The sequence below is a fragment of the Schistocerca piceifrons genome, chromosome 8, assembly GCF_021461385.2.
Source record: "Schistocerca piceifrons isolate TAMUIC-IGC-003096 chromosome 8, iqSchPice1.1, whole genome shotgun sequence".
In the NCBI taxonomy this organism is placed as follows: Eukaryota; Metazoa; Arthropoda; class Insecta; order Orthoptera; family Acrididae; genus Schistocerca; species Schistocerca piceifrons.
Window position 1 is genome coordinate 420,027,304 of NC_060145.1, and position 20,243 is coordinate 420,047,546.

Here is a 20,243-nt window from a genome sequence, read left to right on the forward strand (position 1 = left end):
ACGAAGATAGCTCCGTCGATGAAAGACCGAAGCTGTACGCCAGTCAGTAATGTTCAGTTCTTGCTTGCAGGCGCTTAGGCACTAATCTTCGAGTAGACCACCTCACTTGCCGATTAGCATTCTTAGTGTAACCCATAACAACAGAAGACGTTGAGATGCAATCACATTGCACAGATCGCACTGACTTTGTGAGCACATCACACCACGCCACGTCATAGTAGCCGTGTTGGAGAACTCAGGTCTACTGCTTTTAAAACTTAAAATGTCTTCAAGAAAATTCAATTTCAAGGGGTTCTTGAGATTGTAGTAACTGGATGTCACTTATTTACAGCGAGGTATTCTCGCCTTGCGACGATATCCTTGAGGGTGAGAGTCTGAAAAAAATAAAAGAAAACCAGCCATTAGTCGTAGGCCCGTCACGTGAAAGGTAGGAAAGTGGAACTACAGCAGTAAAAATTGAATTCTTGACTTTATAGTAAATAAATGTCTACACTATCACTGTTTCTAGCTTTGTCACTCATAGAGCGCATCTGGGACGCTATAAGGAAACGCGTACTTTATGTCAACCTCAATCCAGAATTCTGCACCACCTATCTATCACATGTGTATCAGATGTGGAAAGAACTTCCTCAAGATGATATTCGGAGGCTGTCTACTTCCACGGCTTAAAGAATACCAAAGCGTATTTATGCCTGTGGGGCCACATCTCATACTGATGTTTACGATAGACATTAGTTTTGAATGTATTTAAAGTTTAATTAATTGATACGAGACTTATAATAACATCTCCAACGAGTTTGATTAAGAGCGGACTAATGCTCCGTGATAAAATACCCTCCCCTACCCTCCAGTCTATGTGTTTAAGAAATGTTCTTCTGGCTCCGTCCAGATTATAGCGCTTCGTTTGGCCGGGAATCGTTTGTTTTGCAAACGTGTCGTTTGCTGGAGGAATTAAATTAGGAAATAATGCAGTAAGCTGCTATAACTGTTTGACTATTTAGGCAGGAAAGTAACTGATAACAGATGAAGTAGAGAGTATATAAAATGCCGACAGGGAGTACTAAGATTCTGTGAAAGATGACTTTGTTAACGTCTAACATAAATTTAATTGGTAGGAAGTCATTTGCGAAAGTTTTAATCTGGGGTGTAGCCTTGTGCTGAAGTGAAATGTGGACTATTAGCAGTTCAGTCAAGAACAGACTAGCGACATTTGAAAAGTGGTGCCAGAGAAGAGTGCTGAAGGTTACATTGGTAGATTTGACTAACTAATGAGGAGGTACTGAACAGATTTGAGGGAAAAAGAAATTTATGGAAAATCTTGACTAAGTGGTGGAGTCGGTTGATAGGACATATCCTCCACACTTTCCTCCGGTACCAAATTCACAATTATTTAATAATATTAAATATATAACTATAATATAATAATATATAAGTTCACTGTTATTTAATAATAGTGAATTTGGTACTGGAGGCAAGTGTGGATGGTAATAAATTTACAGGGAGAGTTAGGCATGAATAGTGTAAGTATGTTCTGTAATTATTCCGAGATGAAGTGACTTTTACAAGATAGAATAACATGGCAACTTGTCTCCAACCAGTATTCAGTTTGGAGATACGCAACAACAACAACAATGACAACATAGTCATTAAGTTATACTGGACATTGGCTTTTCCGCAGTTATCATTAGCTCCAGATGTAATTTAAGCAATGCTGGTGACAAACTCTCGTTATTCGTTTTGATATGTGAATGTCGCCGTAGTGGGCGAACGGTTCTAGGCACTTCAGTCTGGAACCGCGCGACCGCTACGGTCGCAGGTTCGAATCCTGCCTCGGGCATGGATGTGTGTGATGCTCTTAGGTTAGTTAGGTTTAAGTACTTCTAGGGGACTGATGACCTCAGATGTTAAGTCCCATAGTGCTCAGAGCCATTTGAACCATTTGAATACAGAATCTCTTCAGTGATTTCTAACGAATGTCTTGAGAATTCTCTGGTTACCGGAAGGAATAGTGCACACCGCAGGCATTAATGTTGGACAGTACCGACGGGGGACAAGCTGTGGGACGTTGTCTCAATTCTATTTTACGATCTCATCTATTAGTAAACTGTGCGGAAAGTTCGTCTCTTAGATTTCTGTAAAATTCGGACACTGAATACTTCGTCTACTGAATATGCGGCTTCAGCTGCAGATCGACGGCAGCTGCTATGACGATGAATGTTCTGATGTGAACAATATGCAGACTGAAGGTATACAGAGGACAGAGTCTACTTCGACAGTCACAAGGAAAGAAATGAGGAACTGTTTGGCCTACGTATTGACTCTAGAAAATGAAATGACTGTGACTCACATTATCGCTCGACTTGTGTATCGCAACATTCGCTCAACTGCCTTATCAATAAACACATACCTGTACTGAAAGCCTACGTAAGTGACAACAGAGTCTGTTTCATATTACGAGACGGAGCGTGAGTAATTCTCTGTATCATTATCTCTGCAGATGAAACACGAAAGCACTACTTCAAACCGAGTACGAGCCGATAGCAGACAAAATATCAGAATAATGACTCATATGTGGAAATACAAAATAAATGAATAAATTTTTAGGGAAAAAGTGAACACTAGTGAAAATTAGAGATATAAGAAAATAATTGTAAGCAAACGATACCAAAAACTCGGAAATAACAGCAAAAAAAAAAAAATTAGAAAAAAGTACTAAATTTAGAAGGTTCTGAAAATAGAAAAAATAACAAAACATTGATGGAAGGAAGGGGAAAATCAACTCGGAGAGAAGATGAAGCCGGCCTCTGGTGGCCGAGCGGTTCTAGGCGCTTCAGTCTGGAACCGCGCGACCGCTACGGCCGCAGGCATGGATGTGTGTGATGTCCTTAGGTTAGTTAGGTTTAAGTAGTTATAGGTTCTAGGGGACTGATGACCTCAGAAGTTAAGTCCCATAGTGCTCAGAGCCATTTGAACCATTTGAGAAGATGAAAGAGTGTTGGAAAAACAGTATTTAAGAGAGAAGAGGAATTTATCACTTGATTCTAGTTGTTCACTGCAGTGGGTCTTATACTGCACTTTTTAAATTTTTTAAAATTTTGGCTCTATTACAATAAACAATGATCTGCGCTATATTTGGACGCAGTAGGATAAAGGGAAAGAGTGAACCTTACAACTCAGGAAATCATGAAAAAACAATCCATCTTCTTCATAATATATGACTTCCGCATAAAGGTTCATATATCACTTAATGTAGACAAGTTGGCTACTTCACGTTTCGTTAACTGAATGCGTTCTCATTTCAGAGATTGCATTGGTCGAATAACGTAAAGAGTCAACGATCAAAAGAGAGGGAGACAAAGGGCACAGCGAGGCGAGCCGGTCTCAGGGCAGACAGCAGTCCTTATATTTGTGTATCTGACGCCAAAGCACCGTATTTGGATTATTTGGATTACCGTATCATTTCAAAGCTTTGTTGTTGTTGTGGTCTTCAGTCCTGAGACTGGTTTGATGCAGCTCTCCATGCTACTCTATCCTGTGCAAGCTTCTTCATCTCCCAGTACCTACTGCAACCTACATCCTTCTGAATCTGCTTAGTGTATTCATCTCTTGGTCTCCCTCTGCGATTTTTACCCTCCACGGTGCCCTCCAATGCTAAATTTGTGATCCCTTGATGCCTCAAAACATGTCCTACCAACCGATCCCTTTTTCTAGTCAAGTTGTGCCACAAACTCCTCTGCTCCCCAATTCTGTTCAGTACCTCCTCATTAGTTATGTGATCTACCCATCTAATCTTCAGCATTCTTCTGTAGCACCACATTTCGAAAGCTTCTATTCTCTTCTTGTCCAAACTAGTTATCGTCCATGTTTCACTTCCATACATGGCTACACTCCATACAAATACTTTCAGAAACGACTTCCTGACACTTAAATCTATACTCGATGTTAACAAATTTCTCTTCTTGAGAAACGCTTTCCTTGCCATTGCCAGTCTACATTTTATATCCTCTCTACTTCGACCATCATCAGTTATTTTACTCCCTAAATAGCAAAACTCCTTTACTACATTAAGTGTCTCATTTCCTAATCTAATTCCCTCAGCATCACCCGACTTAATTTGACTACATTCCATTATCCTCGTTTTGCTTTTGTTGATGTTCATCTTATATCCTCCTTTCAAGACACTGTCTATTCCGTTCAACTGCTCTTGCAAGTCCTTTGCTGTCTCTGACAGAATTACAATGTCATCGGCGAACCTCAAAGTTTTTACTTCTTCTCCATGAATTTTAATACCTACTCCGAATTTTTCTTTTGTTTCCTTTACTGCTTGCTCAATATACACATTGAATAACATCGGGGAGAGGCTACAACCCTGTCTCACTCCTTTCCCAACCACTGCTTCCCTTTCATGCCCCTCGACTCTTATAACTGCCATCTGGTTTCTGTACAAACTGTAAATAGCCTTTCGCTCCCTGTATTTTACCCCTGCCACCTTCAGAATTTGAAAGAGAGTATTCCAGTTAACATTGTCAAAAGCTTTCTCTAAGTCTACAAATGCTAGAAACGTAGGTTTGCCTTTTCTTAATCTTTCTTCTAAGATAAGTCGTAAGGTTAGTATTGCCTCACGTGTTCCAACATTTCTACGGAATCCAAACTGATCTTCCCCGAGGTCCGCTTCTACCAGTTTTTCCATTCGTCTGTAAAGAATTCGCGTTAGTATTTTGCAGCTGTGACTTATTAAACTGATAGTTCGGTAATTTTCACATCTGTCAACACCTGCTTTCTTTGGGATTGGAATTATTATATTCTTCTTGAAGTCTGAGGGTATTTCGCCTGTCTCATACATCGTGCTCACCAGATGGTGGAGTTTTGTCATAACTGGCTCTCCCGAGGCCATCAGTAGTTCTAATGGAATGTTGTCTACTCCCGGGGCCTTGTTTCGACTCAGGTCTTTCAGTGCTCTGTCAAACTCTTCACGCAGTATCTTATCTCTCATTTCGTCTTCATCTACATCCTCTTCCATTTCCATAATATTGTCCTCAAGTACATCGCCCTTGTATAAACCCTCTATATACTTCTTCCATCTTTCTGCCTTCCCTTCTTTGCTTAGAACTGGGTTGCCATCTGAGCTCTTTATATTCATGCAAGTGGTTCTCTTCTTTCCAAAGGTCTCTTTAATTTTCCTGTAGGCAGTATCTATCTTACCCCTAGTGAGACAAGCCTCTACATCCTTACATTTGTCCTCTAGCCATCCCTGCTTAGCCATTTTGCACTTCCTGTCGATATCATTTTTGAGACGTTTGTATTCCTTTTTGCCTACTTCATTTACTGCATTTTTATATTTTCTCCTTTCATCAATTAAATTCAATATTTCTTCTGTTAGCCAAGGATTTCTATTAGCCCTCGTCTTTTTACCTACTTGATCGTCTGCTGCCTTCACTACTTCATCCCTCAGAGCTACCCATTCTTCTTCTACTGTATTTCTTTCCCCCATCCCTGTCAATTGTTCCCTTATGCTCTCCCTGAAACTCTCTACAACCTCTGGTTTAGTCAGTTTATCAAGGTCCCATCTCCTTAAATTCCCACCTTTTTGCAGTTTCTTCAGTTTCAATCTGCAGTTCATAACCAATAGATTGTTTTCAGAATCCACATCTACCCCAGGAAATGTCTTACAATTTAAAACCTGGTTCCTAAATCTCTGTCTTACCATTATATAATCTATCTGATACCTTTTAGTATCTCCAGGATTCTTCCAGGTATACAACCTTCTTTTATGATTCTTGAACCAAGTGTTAGCTATGATTAAGTTATGCTCTGTGCAAAATTCTACAAGGCGGCTTCCTCTTTCATTCCTTCCCCCCAATCCATATTCACCTACTATGTTTCCTTCTCTCCCTTTTCCTACTGACGAATTCCAGTCACCCATGACTATTAAATTTTCGTCTCCCTTCACTACCTGAATAATTTATTTTATCTCATCATACATTTCATCTATTTCTTCATCGTCTGCAGAGCTAGTTGGCATATAAACAAAGCTTTATACATCTCATATTGTCACTTGTGACATCCCTATTGTGGCTTTACAAAAACTCACTCTGCCCGTCTTTCATCCCGTTCATCTGCTGAATGAAAAACTAAAATTGTCAATGCACTGAAAAATGAGGCACGACAGTCTGACACAAATATTTAAAGGGCTGATGCAGGAATAGATCAAATTTCAGAAATGACCAATAATTGGGATGAACAGTTTCATAATTTTTAACATTTTTATGCAGCGACAGCAACTGATGTTGTTTATATAAGAACATACAGCCTACAGTTGCAGGTTAACTTTATCGTTTACCTAGGTTTCAACGTTAGTAATAACGTCTTCTTCAGAATGGGGCTCGTCGTGTGACGAGGCCCATACAACGGGCTTAAAGTGAATTTGCTACAGCTTCTTTTATATAAGTGACAAAACCTTATGGTTGACTTAGGACATGGCCTGTTTTAGGCAAACATTTAAATAATATTTTATGTTCTGAAGAAGACGTTATTACTAACGTTGAAACCTAGGTAAACGATAAAGTTAACCTGCAACTGTAGGTTGTATATTCTTATATAATGAACAATTTGTTTCTAAGGAAATAGGACAGTTGAGTGCTCAGTTCTTTAAGACACACACTTCGAATTAGCGTATAAATTAAGACATTTAGCTGTCAAACTGAAAGTAGTAAACTGTGATGAATTATTTGCAAATAAATAAATAAATATAAAAGAAGAGACAGACAGAGAGAAGCAGAACGAATATCTTATTCTGTTAGTATCCAAATACATAGTTTCCTTGAGAATAAAAAATGATTTCAACACAGAAAAATAATTTTTAAAATGAAATCTCATTTCTCACCGTATTTGCCTCACAGACGCTGTAATCATTAGGTTTCATTAGTTTCATATATCATGTTCTAGTCGTATTGGTCAACCAACTAAATCTGTACAACATGTTCAGTGTTAAATAGTTAATAAGAATTTTATGGATTTTTTCGTTTTTCTCCAAGTATAAGGACCCAAGGCACACCTTCCCAGGGACGAAATTGCACACAGTTCTTTTCTGTGCAACGAAACCGAACAGGGGGGTAGGATTAACAAATAATCAGTCTCGGAAAATAAGAGTCAATGTTACGATGGAGAAATTAAATAGTAATCAAGATAACCTTTTTAAGAATTAATGAAAACTCAAAACCAGGAAAAATCACCTTTCTGAAATTTACCGAGGAAACACAAAAGATCAGTCAGTCACTGTGTAAGAGACAAGTAGGTGTGCAAAATCAACATGAGTCTTACGATTTCACGCCTGTATTCCTTGTTGTGGTCTTCACTTTCCCAGCTAGACTGTCCTGCGCAAGTCCCGTAGCTACTGCAACTTAGACCCACTTGAATGTGCTCATTCTCGTCAAACTTTGGACCCCCTTTACAATTTCGATCGTCTATATATCCCTTCATTATCAAAGTAACTAATGCTTGACGCCTCAAGATATGTTGTGTTAAGCTATCCCTTATTCTGAACAAGTCTGTCTTAACTTTATTTCCTCCATGATTCATTTGAGCACTTCTTCATCGGTTATCGAATCTACACATCTAACTTTCAGTATTTTACAGCAACAGCACGGTTCAAAAGCTGCAGTTCTCTTCTGGAATGTAGAGTTTCCATCTTTCACCTGCATATATGGCTACACTGCGGACAAATACTCAGTAATAAACATTGTAACACATAAATTTGTATTCTTGGTGACAATGCCCCCTTTTTCTGAAACGATTTTATTGTTTTTCATAATATGCTTTCTATAATTTGTTTATTGTTGCCGTCGTCTGGTATTTTGTTGTCCAGTTAGTAGAACCGGTGAACTACATCTCATTTCCTCATTCCCTCTTTTGACTTATTGATGTTCACTTTAGAAACAATTTTCAAGAAATTATCTTTTCTTTCGGTCGATGTACCAGGTCCTTTGCAGTCTCTGACAATTACAATATCATCAGCAAACCTAAATAGCAGCCCCGTCGAATGTGAGCAGTGATGATAAGACAGTCTCTACTCGGATAAGTAACATGCCACGGTTTTATAGAGCTATATATTTTTGACTCCAAAGACCTCACCATGTAATATTCGCTGAAGATGATCATATGACTGAAACCAGTTTCGAAAAATAAAATAGAAAATACAGCATCTTAGTTTTTAATTATTTTCCCTACAAATGGGTTGCTTTTCTAAATTTCTTCTTGATTTTCTTCACTCTTTGTTGAATATACAGGTCGAACAAATGGGAGACAGGCTAAGCCCTATCCCATTTCATCTCTTATGCCTACAATCTGGTTTCTGTACAAGTTGTAAATAGCTTTTGTTTGATTGTATTTTATGAGTGATAACTTCAGTATTTCAATGAGTACAGCCCCTTTACCATTGTAAAGAGCTGTTATAAATCTACAAATGCTACAAATGGTTAATCTTGTTCATTCCATCTTTCCAGATACATCATAGGGTCAGTATTGCCTCTACTGCACCTACGTTTCTTCTGATGCACCTACATTTCAACTGATCTCACCGGGGTCGGATTCTACCAGTCGTCAAAATCTGTACTCCATACGACTATTAATTAAATTTCAATACGACAGGCAGATTTTAAATACTTGGAGAAGTACATGATACACACTGTGCTGTCTTACGAAACATCTATTCAATACTATTAGTGCCAGAGTTGTAGCGTGTCTCCTGTGTTATTCAATGGCGTAAATATTGAGCAAACTGTAAAGTAAAGTGAGGAGAAATGTGGCAAAAACAAATTAAAGTTCGGGGAGAAGTAACGAAACTTTAAGGTTTGTTGATGGCATTGTGCTCGTGACAAAGACGGGAGAGGACGTGGGAGATCATTTGAATGGAACTGATTACGTCTTGAAAATATGTTGTTATTGCTGCTGTATTCTTCAGTTAGAAGATGCGGCTGCTCAGAACTGTAGTCTATATCAATTTGAACCTTCTTACTTTTGTAATGTCTTGATTTCCCAGTACAATCTTTAGCCGTTGCAATTTATTCCGTTATTAAATTGACGATTCCTTCATGTTTCAAGAACTGTTTTATTAACCTATCCTTTCATTTACTCAACTTTTGTCAAAAATTAGTTCTACCCGCTCATTAGTAGTCCGATCCACATGTCTAATCTTCAACACCCACTTATAGCACCACATCTTAGAAGCTGCTATTCTTTTTTTGTCTGAACTGTTTATATTATAGTATGAATACTTAAAAAGTGAAAACAAGTTGATATAATATAGAATTAAATCAGACGATGTTGAAGGAACTAGATTACGAAAGTACACATGTATTTGTGCAGATAAAATAAATGTAGACAGGTGATATAGAGAGGATATAAAATGCAGACTGAAAGTATCAAAGAAACAGCGTTTCTTGGCAAGAGAAATATAAGAGAGATAACACGTATTTGAGACTTAGGGTGTATTTTCATAAACCATGAATGAGAAACAGCCGGCTGGAGTGGCCAAGCGGTTCTAGGCCCTACAGTCTGGAGCCGCGCGAACGTTACGGTCGCAGGTTCGAATCCTGCCTCGGGCATGGATGTGTGTGATGTCCTTAGGTTGGTTAGGTTTAAATAGTTCTAAGTTCTAGGGGACTGATGACCTCAGAAGTTAAGTCCCATAGTGCTCACAGCCATTTGAACATTTTTTGGATGAGAAACAGTATAGATCTGAGGAGAATAGGTCTCTTGAAATGTGGTGCTACAGATGAATATGAAATTAGGTGGGTAGATCAAGTAAATAATGAAGAGATACTGAACCGATTTATGGAAAAAAGAATTTTTTTGGTGCAACTTGACAAAAAGGATAGTTCTGTTGAGAGGACACACCCTAAGACTTCATGGAAAGCTCATTTCAGTAATTGAGTAAAGTGTGGAGTGTAGGAGTGTGTAGAGGGAAATCAAGAGTCGTGTACAGTCAGTTCAAGCGGATGTAAGCTGCAGCAGTAATGTAGAGAAGATGAGACCAGTATGGGAAAGACGAGTGTGGTGAGATGCATCACTCTCCGGGCGGGAGACCACGAGAAGGACAACGGCGTTTTGCTGGATGCTCGAGGAAGCTTACGCACCAGGACGAGCTTCTCGGGGCTGAAGCACTTCTCTATTTTCATCTGCAAGCCGTCCTCGTAGTCCTGGACGTGGCAGTGCGTCGTAGGGCCCACTGCCGTGATGACGCTGCGGATCTTGACACCGTTGTATGCCACCTGGTCGAAGGGCTCGCCGAGCCGGTACGAGAAGGACTCCTTCCAGTCGCCCGTCTGCGAGGTCTGCGTGAAGCGGTCGCCCTCCACCGTCAGCATGAACGTCGAGTCCAGCGTCACCGCGTTCCGGATCACCTCCAGGTCGTGGATGCCTGCAACAGCCGGATGACTCACACTCACGCCCACAGTCACAGCAGACGATCGGATTACAGGCCGTAGCGCAGGTACTAGGTAGGCGGAACAAGTAAAATGACTTGGAAAGTGTTTCATGCGCCCCATCCTAGGGAACCCGTCTTACATCATCAGCGTCACGGGCGAGTTGCCTGCCTTAAGATGCGTGAAATACTCTGCTCTAAAAAAGTTGAGAGACAGATAGATAAAGTAACGTAAAATATTAACTACTCGGCGAAAATGATCGAAAGTGCAGGAGTATATAGCCAGAAATCTCCCAATCGTACACAAACAGTTGGACGTCACATGACGTGTGATTAGCGTGAGTATAGCGCCATATGAACCAGGTCCCACAATACGAGACGGCTGCATGAACGGAAAAGATAGTCTGTGACTCGAACTCGCGACCTTTGCCTTTCGCGGGCAAGCGCTCTACCATCTGAGCTACCCAAGCACGACGCACGCCCCGTCCTCACAGCTTTAATTCCACCAGTACCTCGTCTCCTACCTTTCAAACTTCACAGAAGCTCTCCTGCGAACCTAGCAGAACTAGCACTTCTGGAAGAAAGGATATTGCGGAGATGGCTTAGCCATAGCCTGGGGAAGTTTCTAGAATGAAATTTTCACTCTACAGCGGAGTGTGCGCTGATATGAAACTTTCTGGCAGATTAAAACTGTGTGCCGAACCGAGACTCGAACTCGGGACCTGGGGCGTGAGTCGTGCTTGGGTAGCTCAGTTGGTAGAGCACTTGCCCGCGAAAGGCAAAGGTCCTGAGTTCGAGTCTCGGTCCGGCACACAGTTTTAATATGCCAGGAAATTTCATATCAGCGCACACTCCGCTGTAGAGTAAAAGTTTCATTCTAGAAACCTTTGAATGATTTGTTTCAGGGAATAAGAACGGATTCGGACGGTTGCAAGTCAGGTACTTGTTGTTGTTCACCGCATTGTTTCACGTGCATGGGGGGGGGGGGGGGGAAGGGGAAGGAGGTGTGACTTCCGCACCACAGACACTGCTGCCGGAAGGAGAGGAAGTGGTCGACCACAGTCATTTACACCAGCATATGACTGCTGCATCTTGCAACAGGCAAGAAGGCACCGACATCCAACAGTTGGAGCAATTGGAACCACTTTAACAGAACTGCAAGACACACAATGTCAGGCTCCACAGGAGGACGGCGACTGCGTGGGAGTGGTCACTTTGCTCAATTACCAGTACGCTGTGTACCGTTGAGACTCGCACATCGGAGGCGCCGTCTGCCATAGTACCAAGAACATAGGCGCTGCACCGACGAAGAGTGCGGTGGGGTGCTCCCCTCGGGTGAGAGCGTACTCCGTCTGAATGGTAATTCTGAAAGTACCTTCATATGGCGAGATATGGGAACAGATAATGCATCCAGGAACATTGTCGAACTTGACAAGGACTTACTGACTTCCAAATCTTTGAACGCGATAACTCACCTGTCAACGTTATTGTGACACACCACTCCTTCCCAAAGTGCGCCTTTTTAGGGCTAAATTCAGCCCTGACCTCATTTTTATGGATGGCATTGCCTTACCAGATCGAATAGTGCAGGTGGAGGAATTCTCCGAACGAGAGGATATTCGGCGAATGGCCTGCCATTCCAGTTCCCCCGACTTAAATGTCATGTGTGATAAGGTGACGGGAAGTCTTACAGCACTCTCCCATGCAACAAAGATCATCCAGCAGTTGTCAATCCAGCATGGGAGCTCACTGCAAAACATGCACTGCTCTTCGTGGTGAGCACACACCCTCTCAAGAAACGTGTCCCGCCGTTTGTAACGCCTAGAGGATGATCATAAACCGCGGCGACTTCAGTTTAATTAAAAGAGTGTCACTTCTGTTCCTCTCATTGCTTGTTTCTTTCATTTACCTTCTCTACTGCACTCTCACAGTTCCTTCCATGTATGGTCCAAGTTTCATCAGGTTTTGTTACTTGTCAGTAACACATCATACAGTATACGACAAATCGCACAAATTTAAGGGCTGTCAATTCGACTAAATACCTAGGAGTTACAATTACGAGAAACTTAAATTGGAAACACCACATACATAATACTGTGGGGAAGGCGAAACGAAGACTGCGCTTTGTTGGCAGAACACTTAGAAGATGCGACAAGCCCACTAAAGAGATAGCCTACATTACACTTGTCCGTCCTCTGTTGGAATACTGCTGCGCAGTATGGGATCCTTACCAGGTAGGATTGACGTAGTGCAAAGAAGGGCAGCTCGTTTTCGTGTTATCGCGCAATAGAGGTGAGAATGTCACTGATATGATACGCGAGTTGGAGTAGCAGTTACTGAAACAAAGGCTGTCTTCTTTGCGGCGAGATCTATTTACGAAATTTCGATCATCAACTTTCTCTTCCGAATGCGTAAACATTTTGTTGACACCACCTACTTAGGGAGAATTGACCATCATAATAAAATAAGACGAATCAGAGCTCGAACGAAAAGATTTAGGTGTTTCCCACTCGCCATTCGAGAGTGGAATGGTAGAGAAGGAGTATGAAAATGGTTCGATGAACCGTCTGCCGGGCCTTCAGTGTGAATTGCAGAGTAACCATGTAGATGTAGATCATGCAAAAGCTACTTTCGTTCTTACGTCTTGCACGCCAGTGTATTTTTCCTCATTAGCTTTATTTTTCTCACCCTGCATATTGTTATCTATTTTGTCGAACAAAAATTCCTTCTTTTATACTAAGTGCAATGTCCGTAACACGCTTAGTTTATTGTCTTTGAAGCCATTGTAACTGTCTACGATTTTTGAATTATTAATGAGTCCCCATTGCAAGATACCATAGTGTTAATTTCATGGTGTACCAGCCGGCCACGGTGGCCGAGCGGTTCTAGGCGCTTCAGTCCGAAACCGCGCTGCTACTATGGTCGCAGGTTCGAATCCTGCCTCGGGCATGGATGTGTGTGTTGTCCTTAGGTTAGTTAGGTTTAAGTAGAAGTCTATGGGACTGATGACCTCAGATGTTAAGTCCCATAGTGCCTAGAGCCATTTGAACCATTTGGTTAATTCTTTCGACAGTTAAGGTTTCTGGTGGTTTACGGAAATAATTACAGTATTTCACATCAGAATGACTTATAATCAGGTAACTGGCAGAGTGATTTTCTTCACCGCCATAATAATCACAGCAGCACCAGTAACACCACCACCATTTCTGTAACTCATGACATTTCCACTAACCGTCTAACATCGAGTTTTTAAAGAACAGTGTTCATTATAAACTTCCTGGCATGATAACTGTAGTCCGCAGCTCGCGGTCGTGCGGTAGCGTTCTCGCTTCCCACGCCCGGGTTCCCGGGTTCGATTCCCGGCGCGGTCAGGGATTTTCTCTGCCTCGTGATGACTGGGTGTTGTGTGATGACCATAGGTTAGTTAGGTTCAAGTAGTTTCAAGTTCTAGGGGACTGATGACCATAGATGTTAAGTTCCATAGTGCTCAGAGCCGTTTGAACCATTTTTGATGATAACTGTGTGGAGAACCGGCCTTTATCCCTTGCTTTTTGCGGGCAACGATCTAATGAATTGAATTATCCACGTACTCTTCCCAACGTCGCCTTCACTGCATCACGTCTGCCATGTACCTTTCTCACACTTTCCCAGTTTCGCAGAAGCTTACTGGCATATCTCACTGGATTAGCATTCCTGGAAGAAAGATTACCACGTACGAATCGCTTAGCCATGGCCTTTATCTTGTTTCCAGAGGAAATCTTTCATTCTGCAACAGAGTGTACATTGTTTTGAAAGTTTCCCACAGATTAATGCAAAGAAACGATTTATTTAAAAGACAGCTATGTTGTAACTCGTCCTTGGTATTCCGGGACGGGGTTCAGGACCCAGTGCACATGTTCTATATGGCACAGATCTGAGGATGTTGCTGGACATGGTCGAGCGGTTCTAGGCGCTTCAGTCCGGAACCGCGCTGCTGCTACGCTCGCAGGTTAGAATCCTGCCTCGGGCATGGATGTGAGTGATGTACTTAGGTTAATTAGGTTTAAGTAGTTCTAAGTTGTAGGGGACTGACGATTTCAGATGTTAAGACCCATAGTGCTCGGAGCCATTTGAACCATGGTTAAACCAAGGTTAAACCAATAAATGATATAATGGATGAATAAAGGCAAATTGAAGGTCGATATAGAAGGACCAGCCATGACCTATGTAACATATGGAATAAAATGTCTTGGAAGACCCACGATGACTGACGAGATGTCACGCCTATTTTTTCAAAATGAACATGATACTTATGATTGACGATCTAGAAAAACATTTGGCATTTTAAAGTGGTCGAAGGTGTATGAAATCCTTCTGAAAATGCATGTACGTTGTATGGAAAAGAGAAGGTAAAGAATGTTTCTCATGTGTGTTGGCATATTCTTATGGTAATTCCATTTTCATTCTCTATTTCCTGAATATAGACGTCTGTATGAGACTCCGCCCGCTATAGAGTTTCGTCTCTTTTCAGCCGAATACCAGGCGAAGTAGTGTGGGGCCTGTAGTCTCCAGCTGGGAATAAATTGAAGGGAATTAGCAGTTCCTTCATTCGTATCACAAACAGAAGATATCTCCTGAAAAAGTTTATAGGTTGCTATTTGTATTACTTAGTGTATTAGATATTTTACATAACTTATTTTTAAACAATTTATTTTTAAACATTTTATCAATTTAAAGAGTGAATTTTCTTGTTCCATTAGTATCGCTTGTTCACATTTGATGCTATATAAATTCTTTACCATAGTCCACAATGTCGCTCCTCAGCATGAACTGGGAGACTGAATTTGTAATAGGAATTTCATACCTAATTTACCACATTAGGCGTCCAATTACGAAAATTGCTTTCTCACTAGATGATTAACTAATATAACAAAACCCTCCTCCAAATTTCGAGGAGGCTGGCCGTTGATTCTTAGATTTTATCATGTTACTGCCCCAAAACAACATTGATACCTATTTCAGGCTCTTCGAGATTGAATTTCATAAAATTAATAAATAACAATGATAATAATCTTAATAATCTATACTACTACAGATAGTCAGATCGTTCTTTAACATTGCTAGTTTCTTGACAGATTTTTAAATGTATTTGCTATATAAATACATATACATTGCATAAACGGGAAAGGTTGTTATCAAAATTTTCGAAAAGTTCTTGACTGATATACTTCAAATTTTTACGTGATACTCCAGTAAACGTTCATACAGACATATGCTACACATTTTTTCGAAAGTATTAAACGTTGTTACCAAAAATACCGAAACCTTCTTGCCCTATTCACGCAGTCGCCACCCTATTCTACCGTATTCAATTACACTGAAATTATTCTTGATGGTGAGCAACAAAAGGTGATGTATGGAATCACAGTAAAAGTTGTGGAAGTTGAATTTAGTTATCACACAATGTTCAAATAACAAATGGATTCCAACAGTTGTTTGGTTATTTTATTTTCTCTCTATTATATCAGATGGTATCGTATATAGGAGTTTTTCCGAATTTAAAACAGTGTTTTAGCTTAGAAGGAAATGAATCGAACGGCTGTTATTGGTATGGAATTCCCGTATATTCACTTTTGTGAATGTAGCTCGTTTCAAATATAGATTGTTTCAAATATTATTAAAAGTAAACTGTCGGCATAACAACGATTTAATTCCATCCAACTGTGTCTGTAATAGACTTCGAGCAGAACTGTAAGTTTTAAATAATAAATCCGAGTTTTTAAAACCGAAGTTGAAAAGTTAATGTTTGGCATGCTCCTTTTAGTGTTTAGAGGGATTCCTCCTAATGGTTCTGGGCCTTTCGATGTATCCCGTTACTCATTTCTATACAAGATCTCATATCTTTCGTTTTCGTACCTATCCTACTGTTTACATCTACTTTGTGTCAGTTATCTATGTTTTATAAATAGCTGAAAATTTACTTTACGTATTTTATTGACATGACCGTTTCAGCCAAAACAGTCTATCTTCAGTCACTGCCATCAACTGGTGCCCGTAGTCAAAACAGAGTTCAACTCGGTTTTGACGACATACATCAGGTGTTGTTAGTGGGAGATATCCCATTTATAGTTCAACTAGATTTTGGCGACGCGCAGCAATTGATACCAATGACAAATTTCCCACCATACATACTTTAGATCTGTAGATCTACTACTTAGGTTAGAATCAGAGTCGATAATGAATTGTAGAGAAATGTATAGATGAAAATTTCTTTCAAAGGAAAGATATGAACTGGGTTCTTCTGCGCTGAGTGGATCGTTGCTGTACTATTACACGCCAAAAGACTCAGTTTCAGAGGTGGGTAAGGACAATAATGTAGAATGATCCTGATCTGTGTCTTGGCATTCGCACAACTATAACGAATCAGAATACAAAAAAAGGAAACAGTAACAGATACAGGGGAGATTAAAAACTATATTGTGCCTCATTCTTCTCCATTCTGAGAACAACGAACAGTCGATGACTTTTGTAAAATGGGCATGTTTTGGCCACAAGAATAAGGATAGCATTATATGCGAATAGTCCACTACAGTTCACCTGGTGTGTGTGTGTGTGTGTGTGTGTGTGTGTGTGTGTGTGTGTGTGTGTGTGCGTGTGTGTTCGAGTCAGATTCAGCACTTCACAACAGGACGCACGTACCTGCCTCTGAGCACTCTTACAGTAACTGATAAGGGGATATCAAAGTCCCAGGAAGTGTATCAGCACTTTGAGATTGCGATACCGATATGATAAGGGTCTCATAGTCGACAGGTGACACGGCACAACTTAAAGCCAGGCCTTTACGTCACAGTTCCGAGAATGATAGTGCAGTCTTGCTTACAATACGAAACTGTAATGCCTGTGTTGTCAAAAACTACGATGCAATGTTCCTTCGGACGCCCATGCACGTCCAAAGAAACATTACTTTGTACTTCTTCGTAACACAGGCACTGCAATTCCATATTTATCGGCCGATATCGGTCCTGCTACTTAAAATGTCCCTCCTCTATGAGGGTAACATTAATGGGGTTTACGAGTACAGGTAATACAGATGAACGACGACGTAAGTACGTTTGGGTCTGGGCGTAGTCGTGATCGGACAACCGCTCGTGTGAATCGAGGAATCCGTGATCGAATACCGGTCTTGCACAAATTTTCATTGTCGTTATTCCATTATATAGCTGGAGGTGCTTCATATTCGCAACTGCCAATACATTTCATGTCTTGCTCACAAAAGTTTACTATAGTCTTGAGCAACAATATCACTTGACATAATTTCCTTATTCTACGCTAATTGAACTAACACAAAGCTCTACGAAGGTCATTATTTTTATCACGGCAGCGTCAACAGCAACCGTTACGAAATTGTCACGAATGAAAAACAGCCCACAGTAGCACTAAATTATGTTTATTTTAAACAGTATGAGTATAACAGAGGTAGTGGCGGAGGACATACGGTGTCATATGTAATTTTACTTATGTTCTAAACAGGCTTATGCCTGTTGAAGTTATTTTATTGGTCGTGATGCAGCCGCTGGAGTAAGACTTTTTTCATTTATTAGTGTGTATGACTTCTGAAGAAGGCTGTATTATCATATTAGAAACCATGGTAAAGGTTTAAAATAAACATAATTTAGAGCAACTGTGGGCAGTTTTTCATTCGTGAGTCTACGAAGGTCACCTTCCTCTGCAAACAGCGTCTTCGACTAGTAATCTAACCATCCAGGGTTCCTGATTCGATCCCCATTGCTGATTAAATTTTGAAAAGAAGAAAAAGTATCATAAGCAGTGGCGACCCAGGAATTACAGTATAAGTAGTTGTCAAAGAAGGTGGAGACGTGGACAGATGATCAGAGCAGTCTCTTTCCCTTGGGGTGGGAAACTGCCTCTAACTGCAGAAGAATTAGCAATGATCAAAGGCCTAAAGATGCAGAAATCAATAGAAATCACTGCTTTATGGACTCATGAACTGTATCCACAGGATACCTGTCCTGTAAATAAAACAGTGTCATCATGAGTTCTGCATTGGTGAAAGATTCAGGATTTTTATCCGATTCGAATCTCCTGGAATAAGAAAGCTAAGCAGTGGAAAAAGAAACGCTTGGCGGAAGGACTGATACAGCTTATAGAGACGTCCAGTGAAATTAAATGGAAAGGTATCAACTGTAAGAGTGCAAAGGGAATTTAACTGTTAAATGCAGAGGAGAGAGTGGATAGATGAAATGAGTACACTGAAAGCGTCTACGTCGATAGGAACTGATGACGTGATAAAAGGAGGTAGGAGAATCGTTAGTGGAGCACAGGGGATCCAGTATTTAAGTCACAATTTAACAGAGCTTTGGGAGATTTGCGACTAAGTAAGATGGAATGAGCAGATAACATTCCTTCGGGATTTCTAAAATCATTCGGAGGAGCAGCATCCAAATTACTATTGAAGTAGCTTTGTGGAATCTATGATCCGGTGACTAATAGAATTTCAAAAAGATGTTACACCGTGCACACAATCCCCAATATAGCAAGTGCAGGTAAGTATGAGAACTATCACACAATCATCTTAACATCTGAAGCATCCAAGTTGCAGGCAAGAATTAGGTACAGAAGAGTGAGAAATAAAATGAGGATCAGTTAGGTGAAAGTCAATTTGGTTTTAGAAACGACAGAGGTACCAGAGAGGCACTGCGGATATTGCTCGTGATAATGAAAGAATTACTTAAGAACTATCGAGACACATTCTTAGAATCTACAAAAAGCGTTAGACAATATAAGATGGTACAAGATTTTCGAAATTCTCGTGAAAATAGAATCGAAGAAACAATTACGCAAATTAAAAAAAAAAAAAGGTTTGGAGTAAGCTTAAAATTCAGCGGGAAAGAACATCGATGACAAGATTCGCTGATAACATTACTATCTTCAGTGAAAGGGAAGATGATAAGTCGGACATACTGCATGCACCGAACATTCTAATGACCACACGCTGTGGACTGACAGTAATCCGCAGAAAGACGAAAGTAACGTGGAGCAGGAGCAATGAGATTAACGTCAAAATTGGTGACCACGAAACAAACGAAGTTACGAAACTATGCTGCCTACGGAGCAAAAGATACGTAATGGACGAAGGATGAAGGACATAAGATAACACACTGGCACAGGAAAAGAGGAAATTTCTAGCCAAAAGAAGTCTACTAGTATTTAAAATTGGCCTTAATTTGAGGAAGAAATCTATTACAATCTACGTCTGGAGCCCAGGATTGTATGGGGAGAACTATGGATTAGGTGAAGAGGTGAATCGAAATGTTTAAGGTGTAGTGCTATAGAGCAATGCTGAAATTCTGTCGACTGATAAAATTAGAAATGCGAATATTCTCCACAGTTTCGCAGAGCAGAGGACCGTATAGAAAACAATGGCAGAAAGAAGGGATACATTGCTACGACGTGTATAAAGAGTTCGGGGAGTAACTTCCATGGTACTAGGGGAAGATGTAGAGGGTAAAATACAGGAATCAGACTACATCTAACAGGTAATTAAGGATGTAGAGCGCAAGTGCTGCTCTGACATGAAGAGGTGGGCACAAAATAGGAAGTAGAGGCGGGTTCCAATAAATCAGTCAGACGACGGATGGACCAAGTTCTTTATCTTGGGTGGAAATCTTGTATGATAAGATTCGCTGATGACACATCAGTAATGGCAAGAAGTGAATAATAATACACTGAGGTTACAATAATCGTGGGATACATTCTTATATGGTGTCAGACCTCCTTTAATTCGGCGTAGTGAAACAACTCAAAAGTCGTTGCAAGTCTCCTG

General features: G+C 40.5%; 1 protein-coding gene across 1 annotated transcript in view; it reads right to left on the bottom strand.

Moving 5' to 3' along the window:
* Window positions 1-317: 317 nt before the first annotated feature.
* Window positions 318-20,243, bottom strand: part of LOC124712408 (fatty acid-binding protein, muscle-like) — a 33,725-nt gene continuing 13,799 nt past the window's right edge. Inside the window, exons 2-3 of the mRNA XM_047242703.1 lie at window positions 10,134-10,417; window positions 318-374 (exon numbers count right to left, since the gene is read on the bottom strand). Coding sequence (XP_047098659.1) covers window positions 318-374; window positions 10,134-10,417 — 341 coding nt within the window. The remainder of the gene's footprint in view (window positions 375-10,133; window positions 10,418-20,243) is intronic.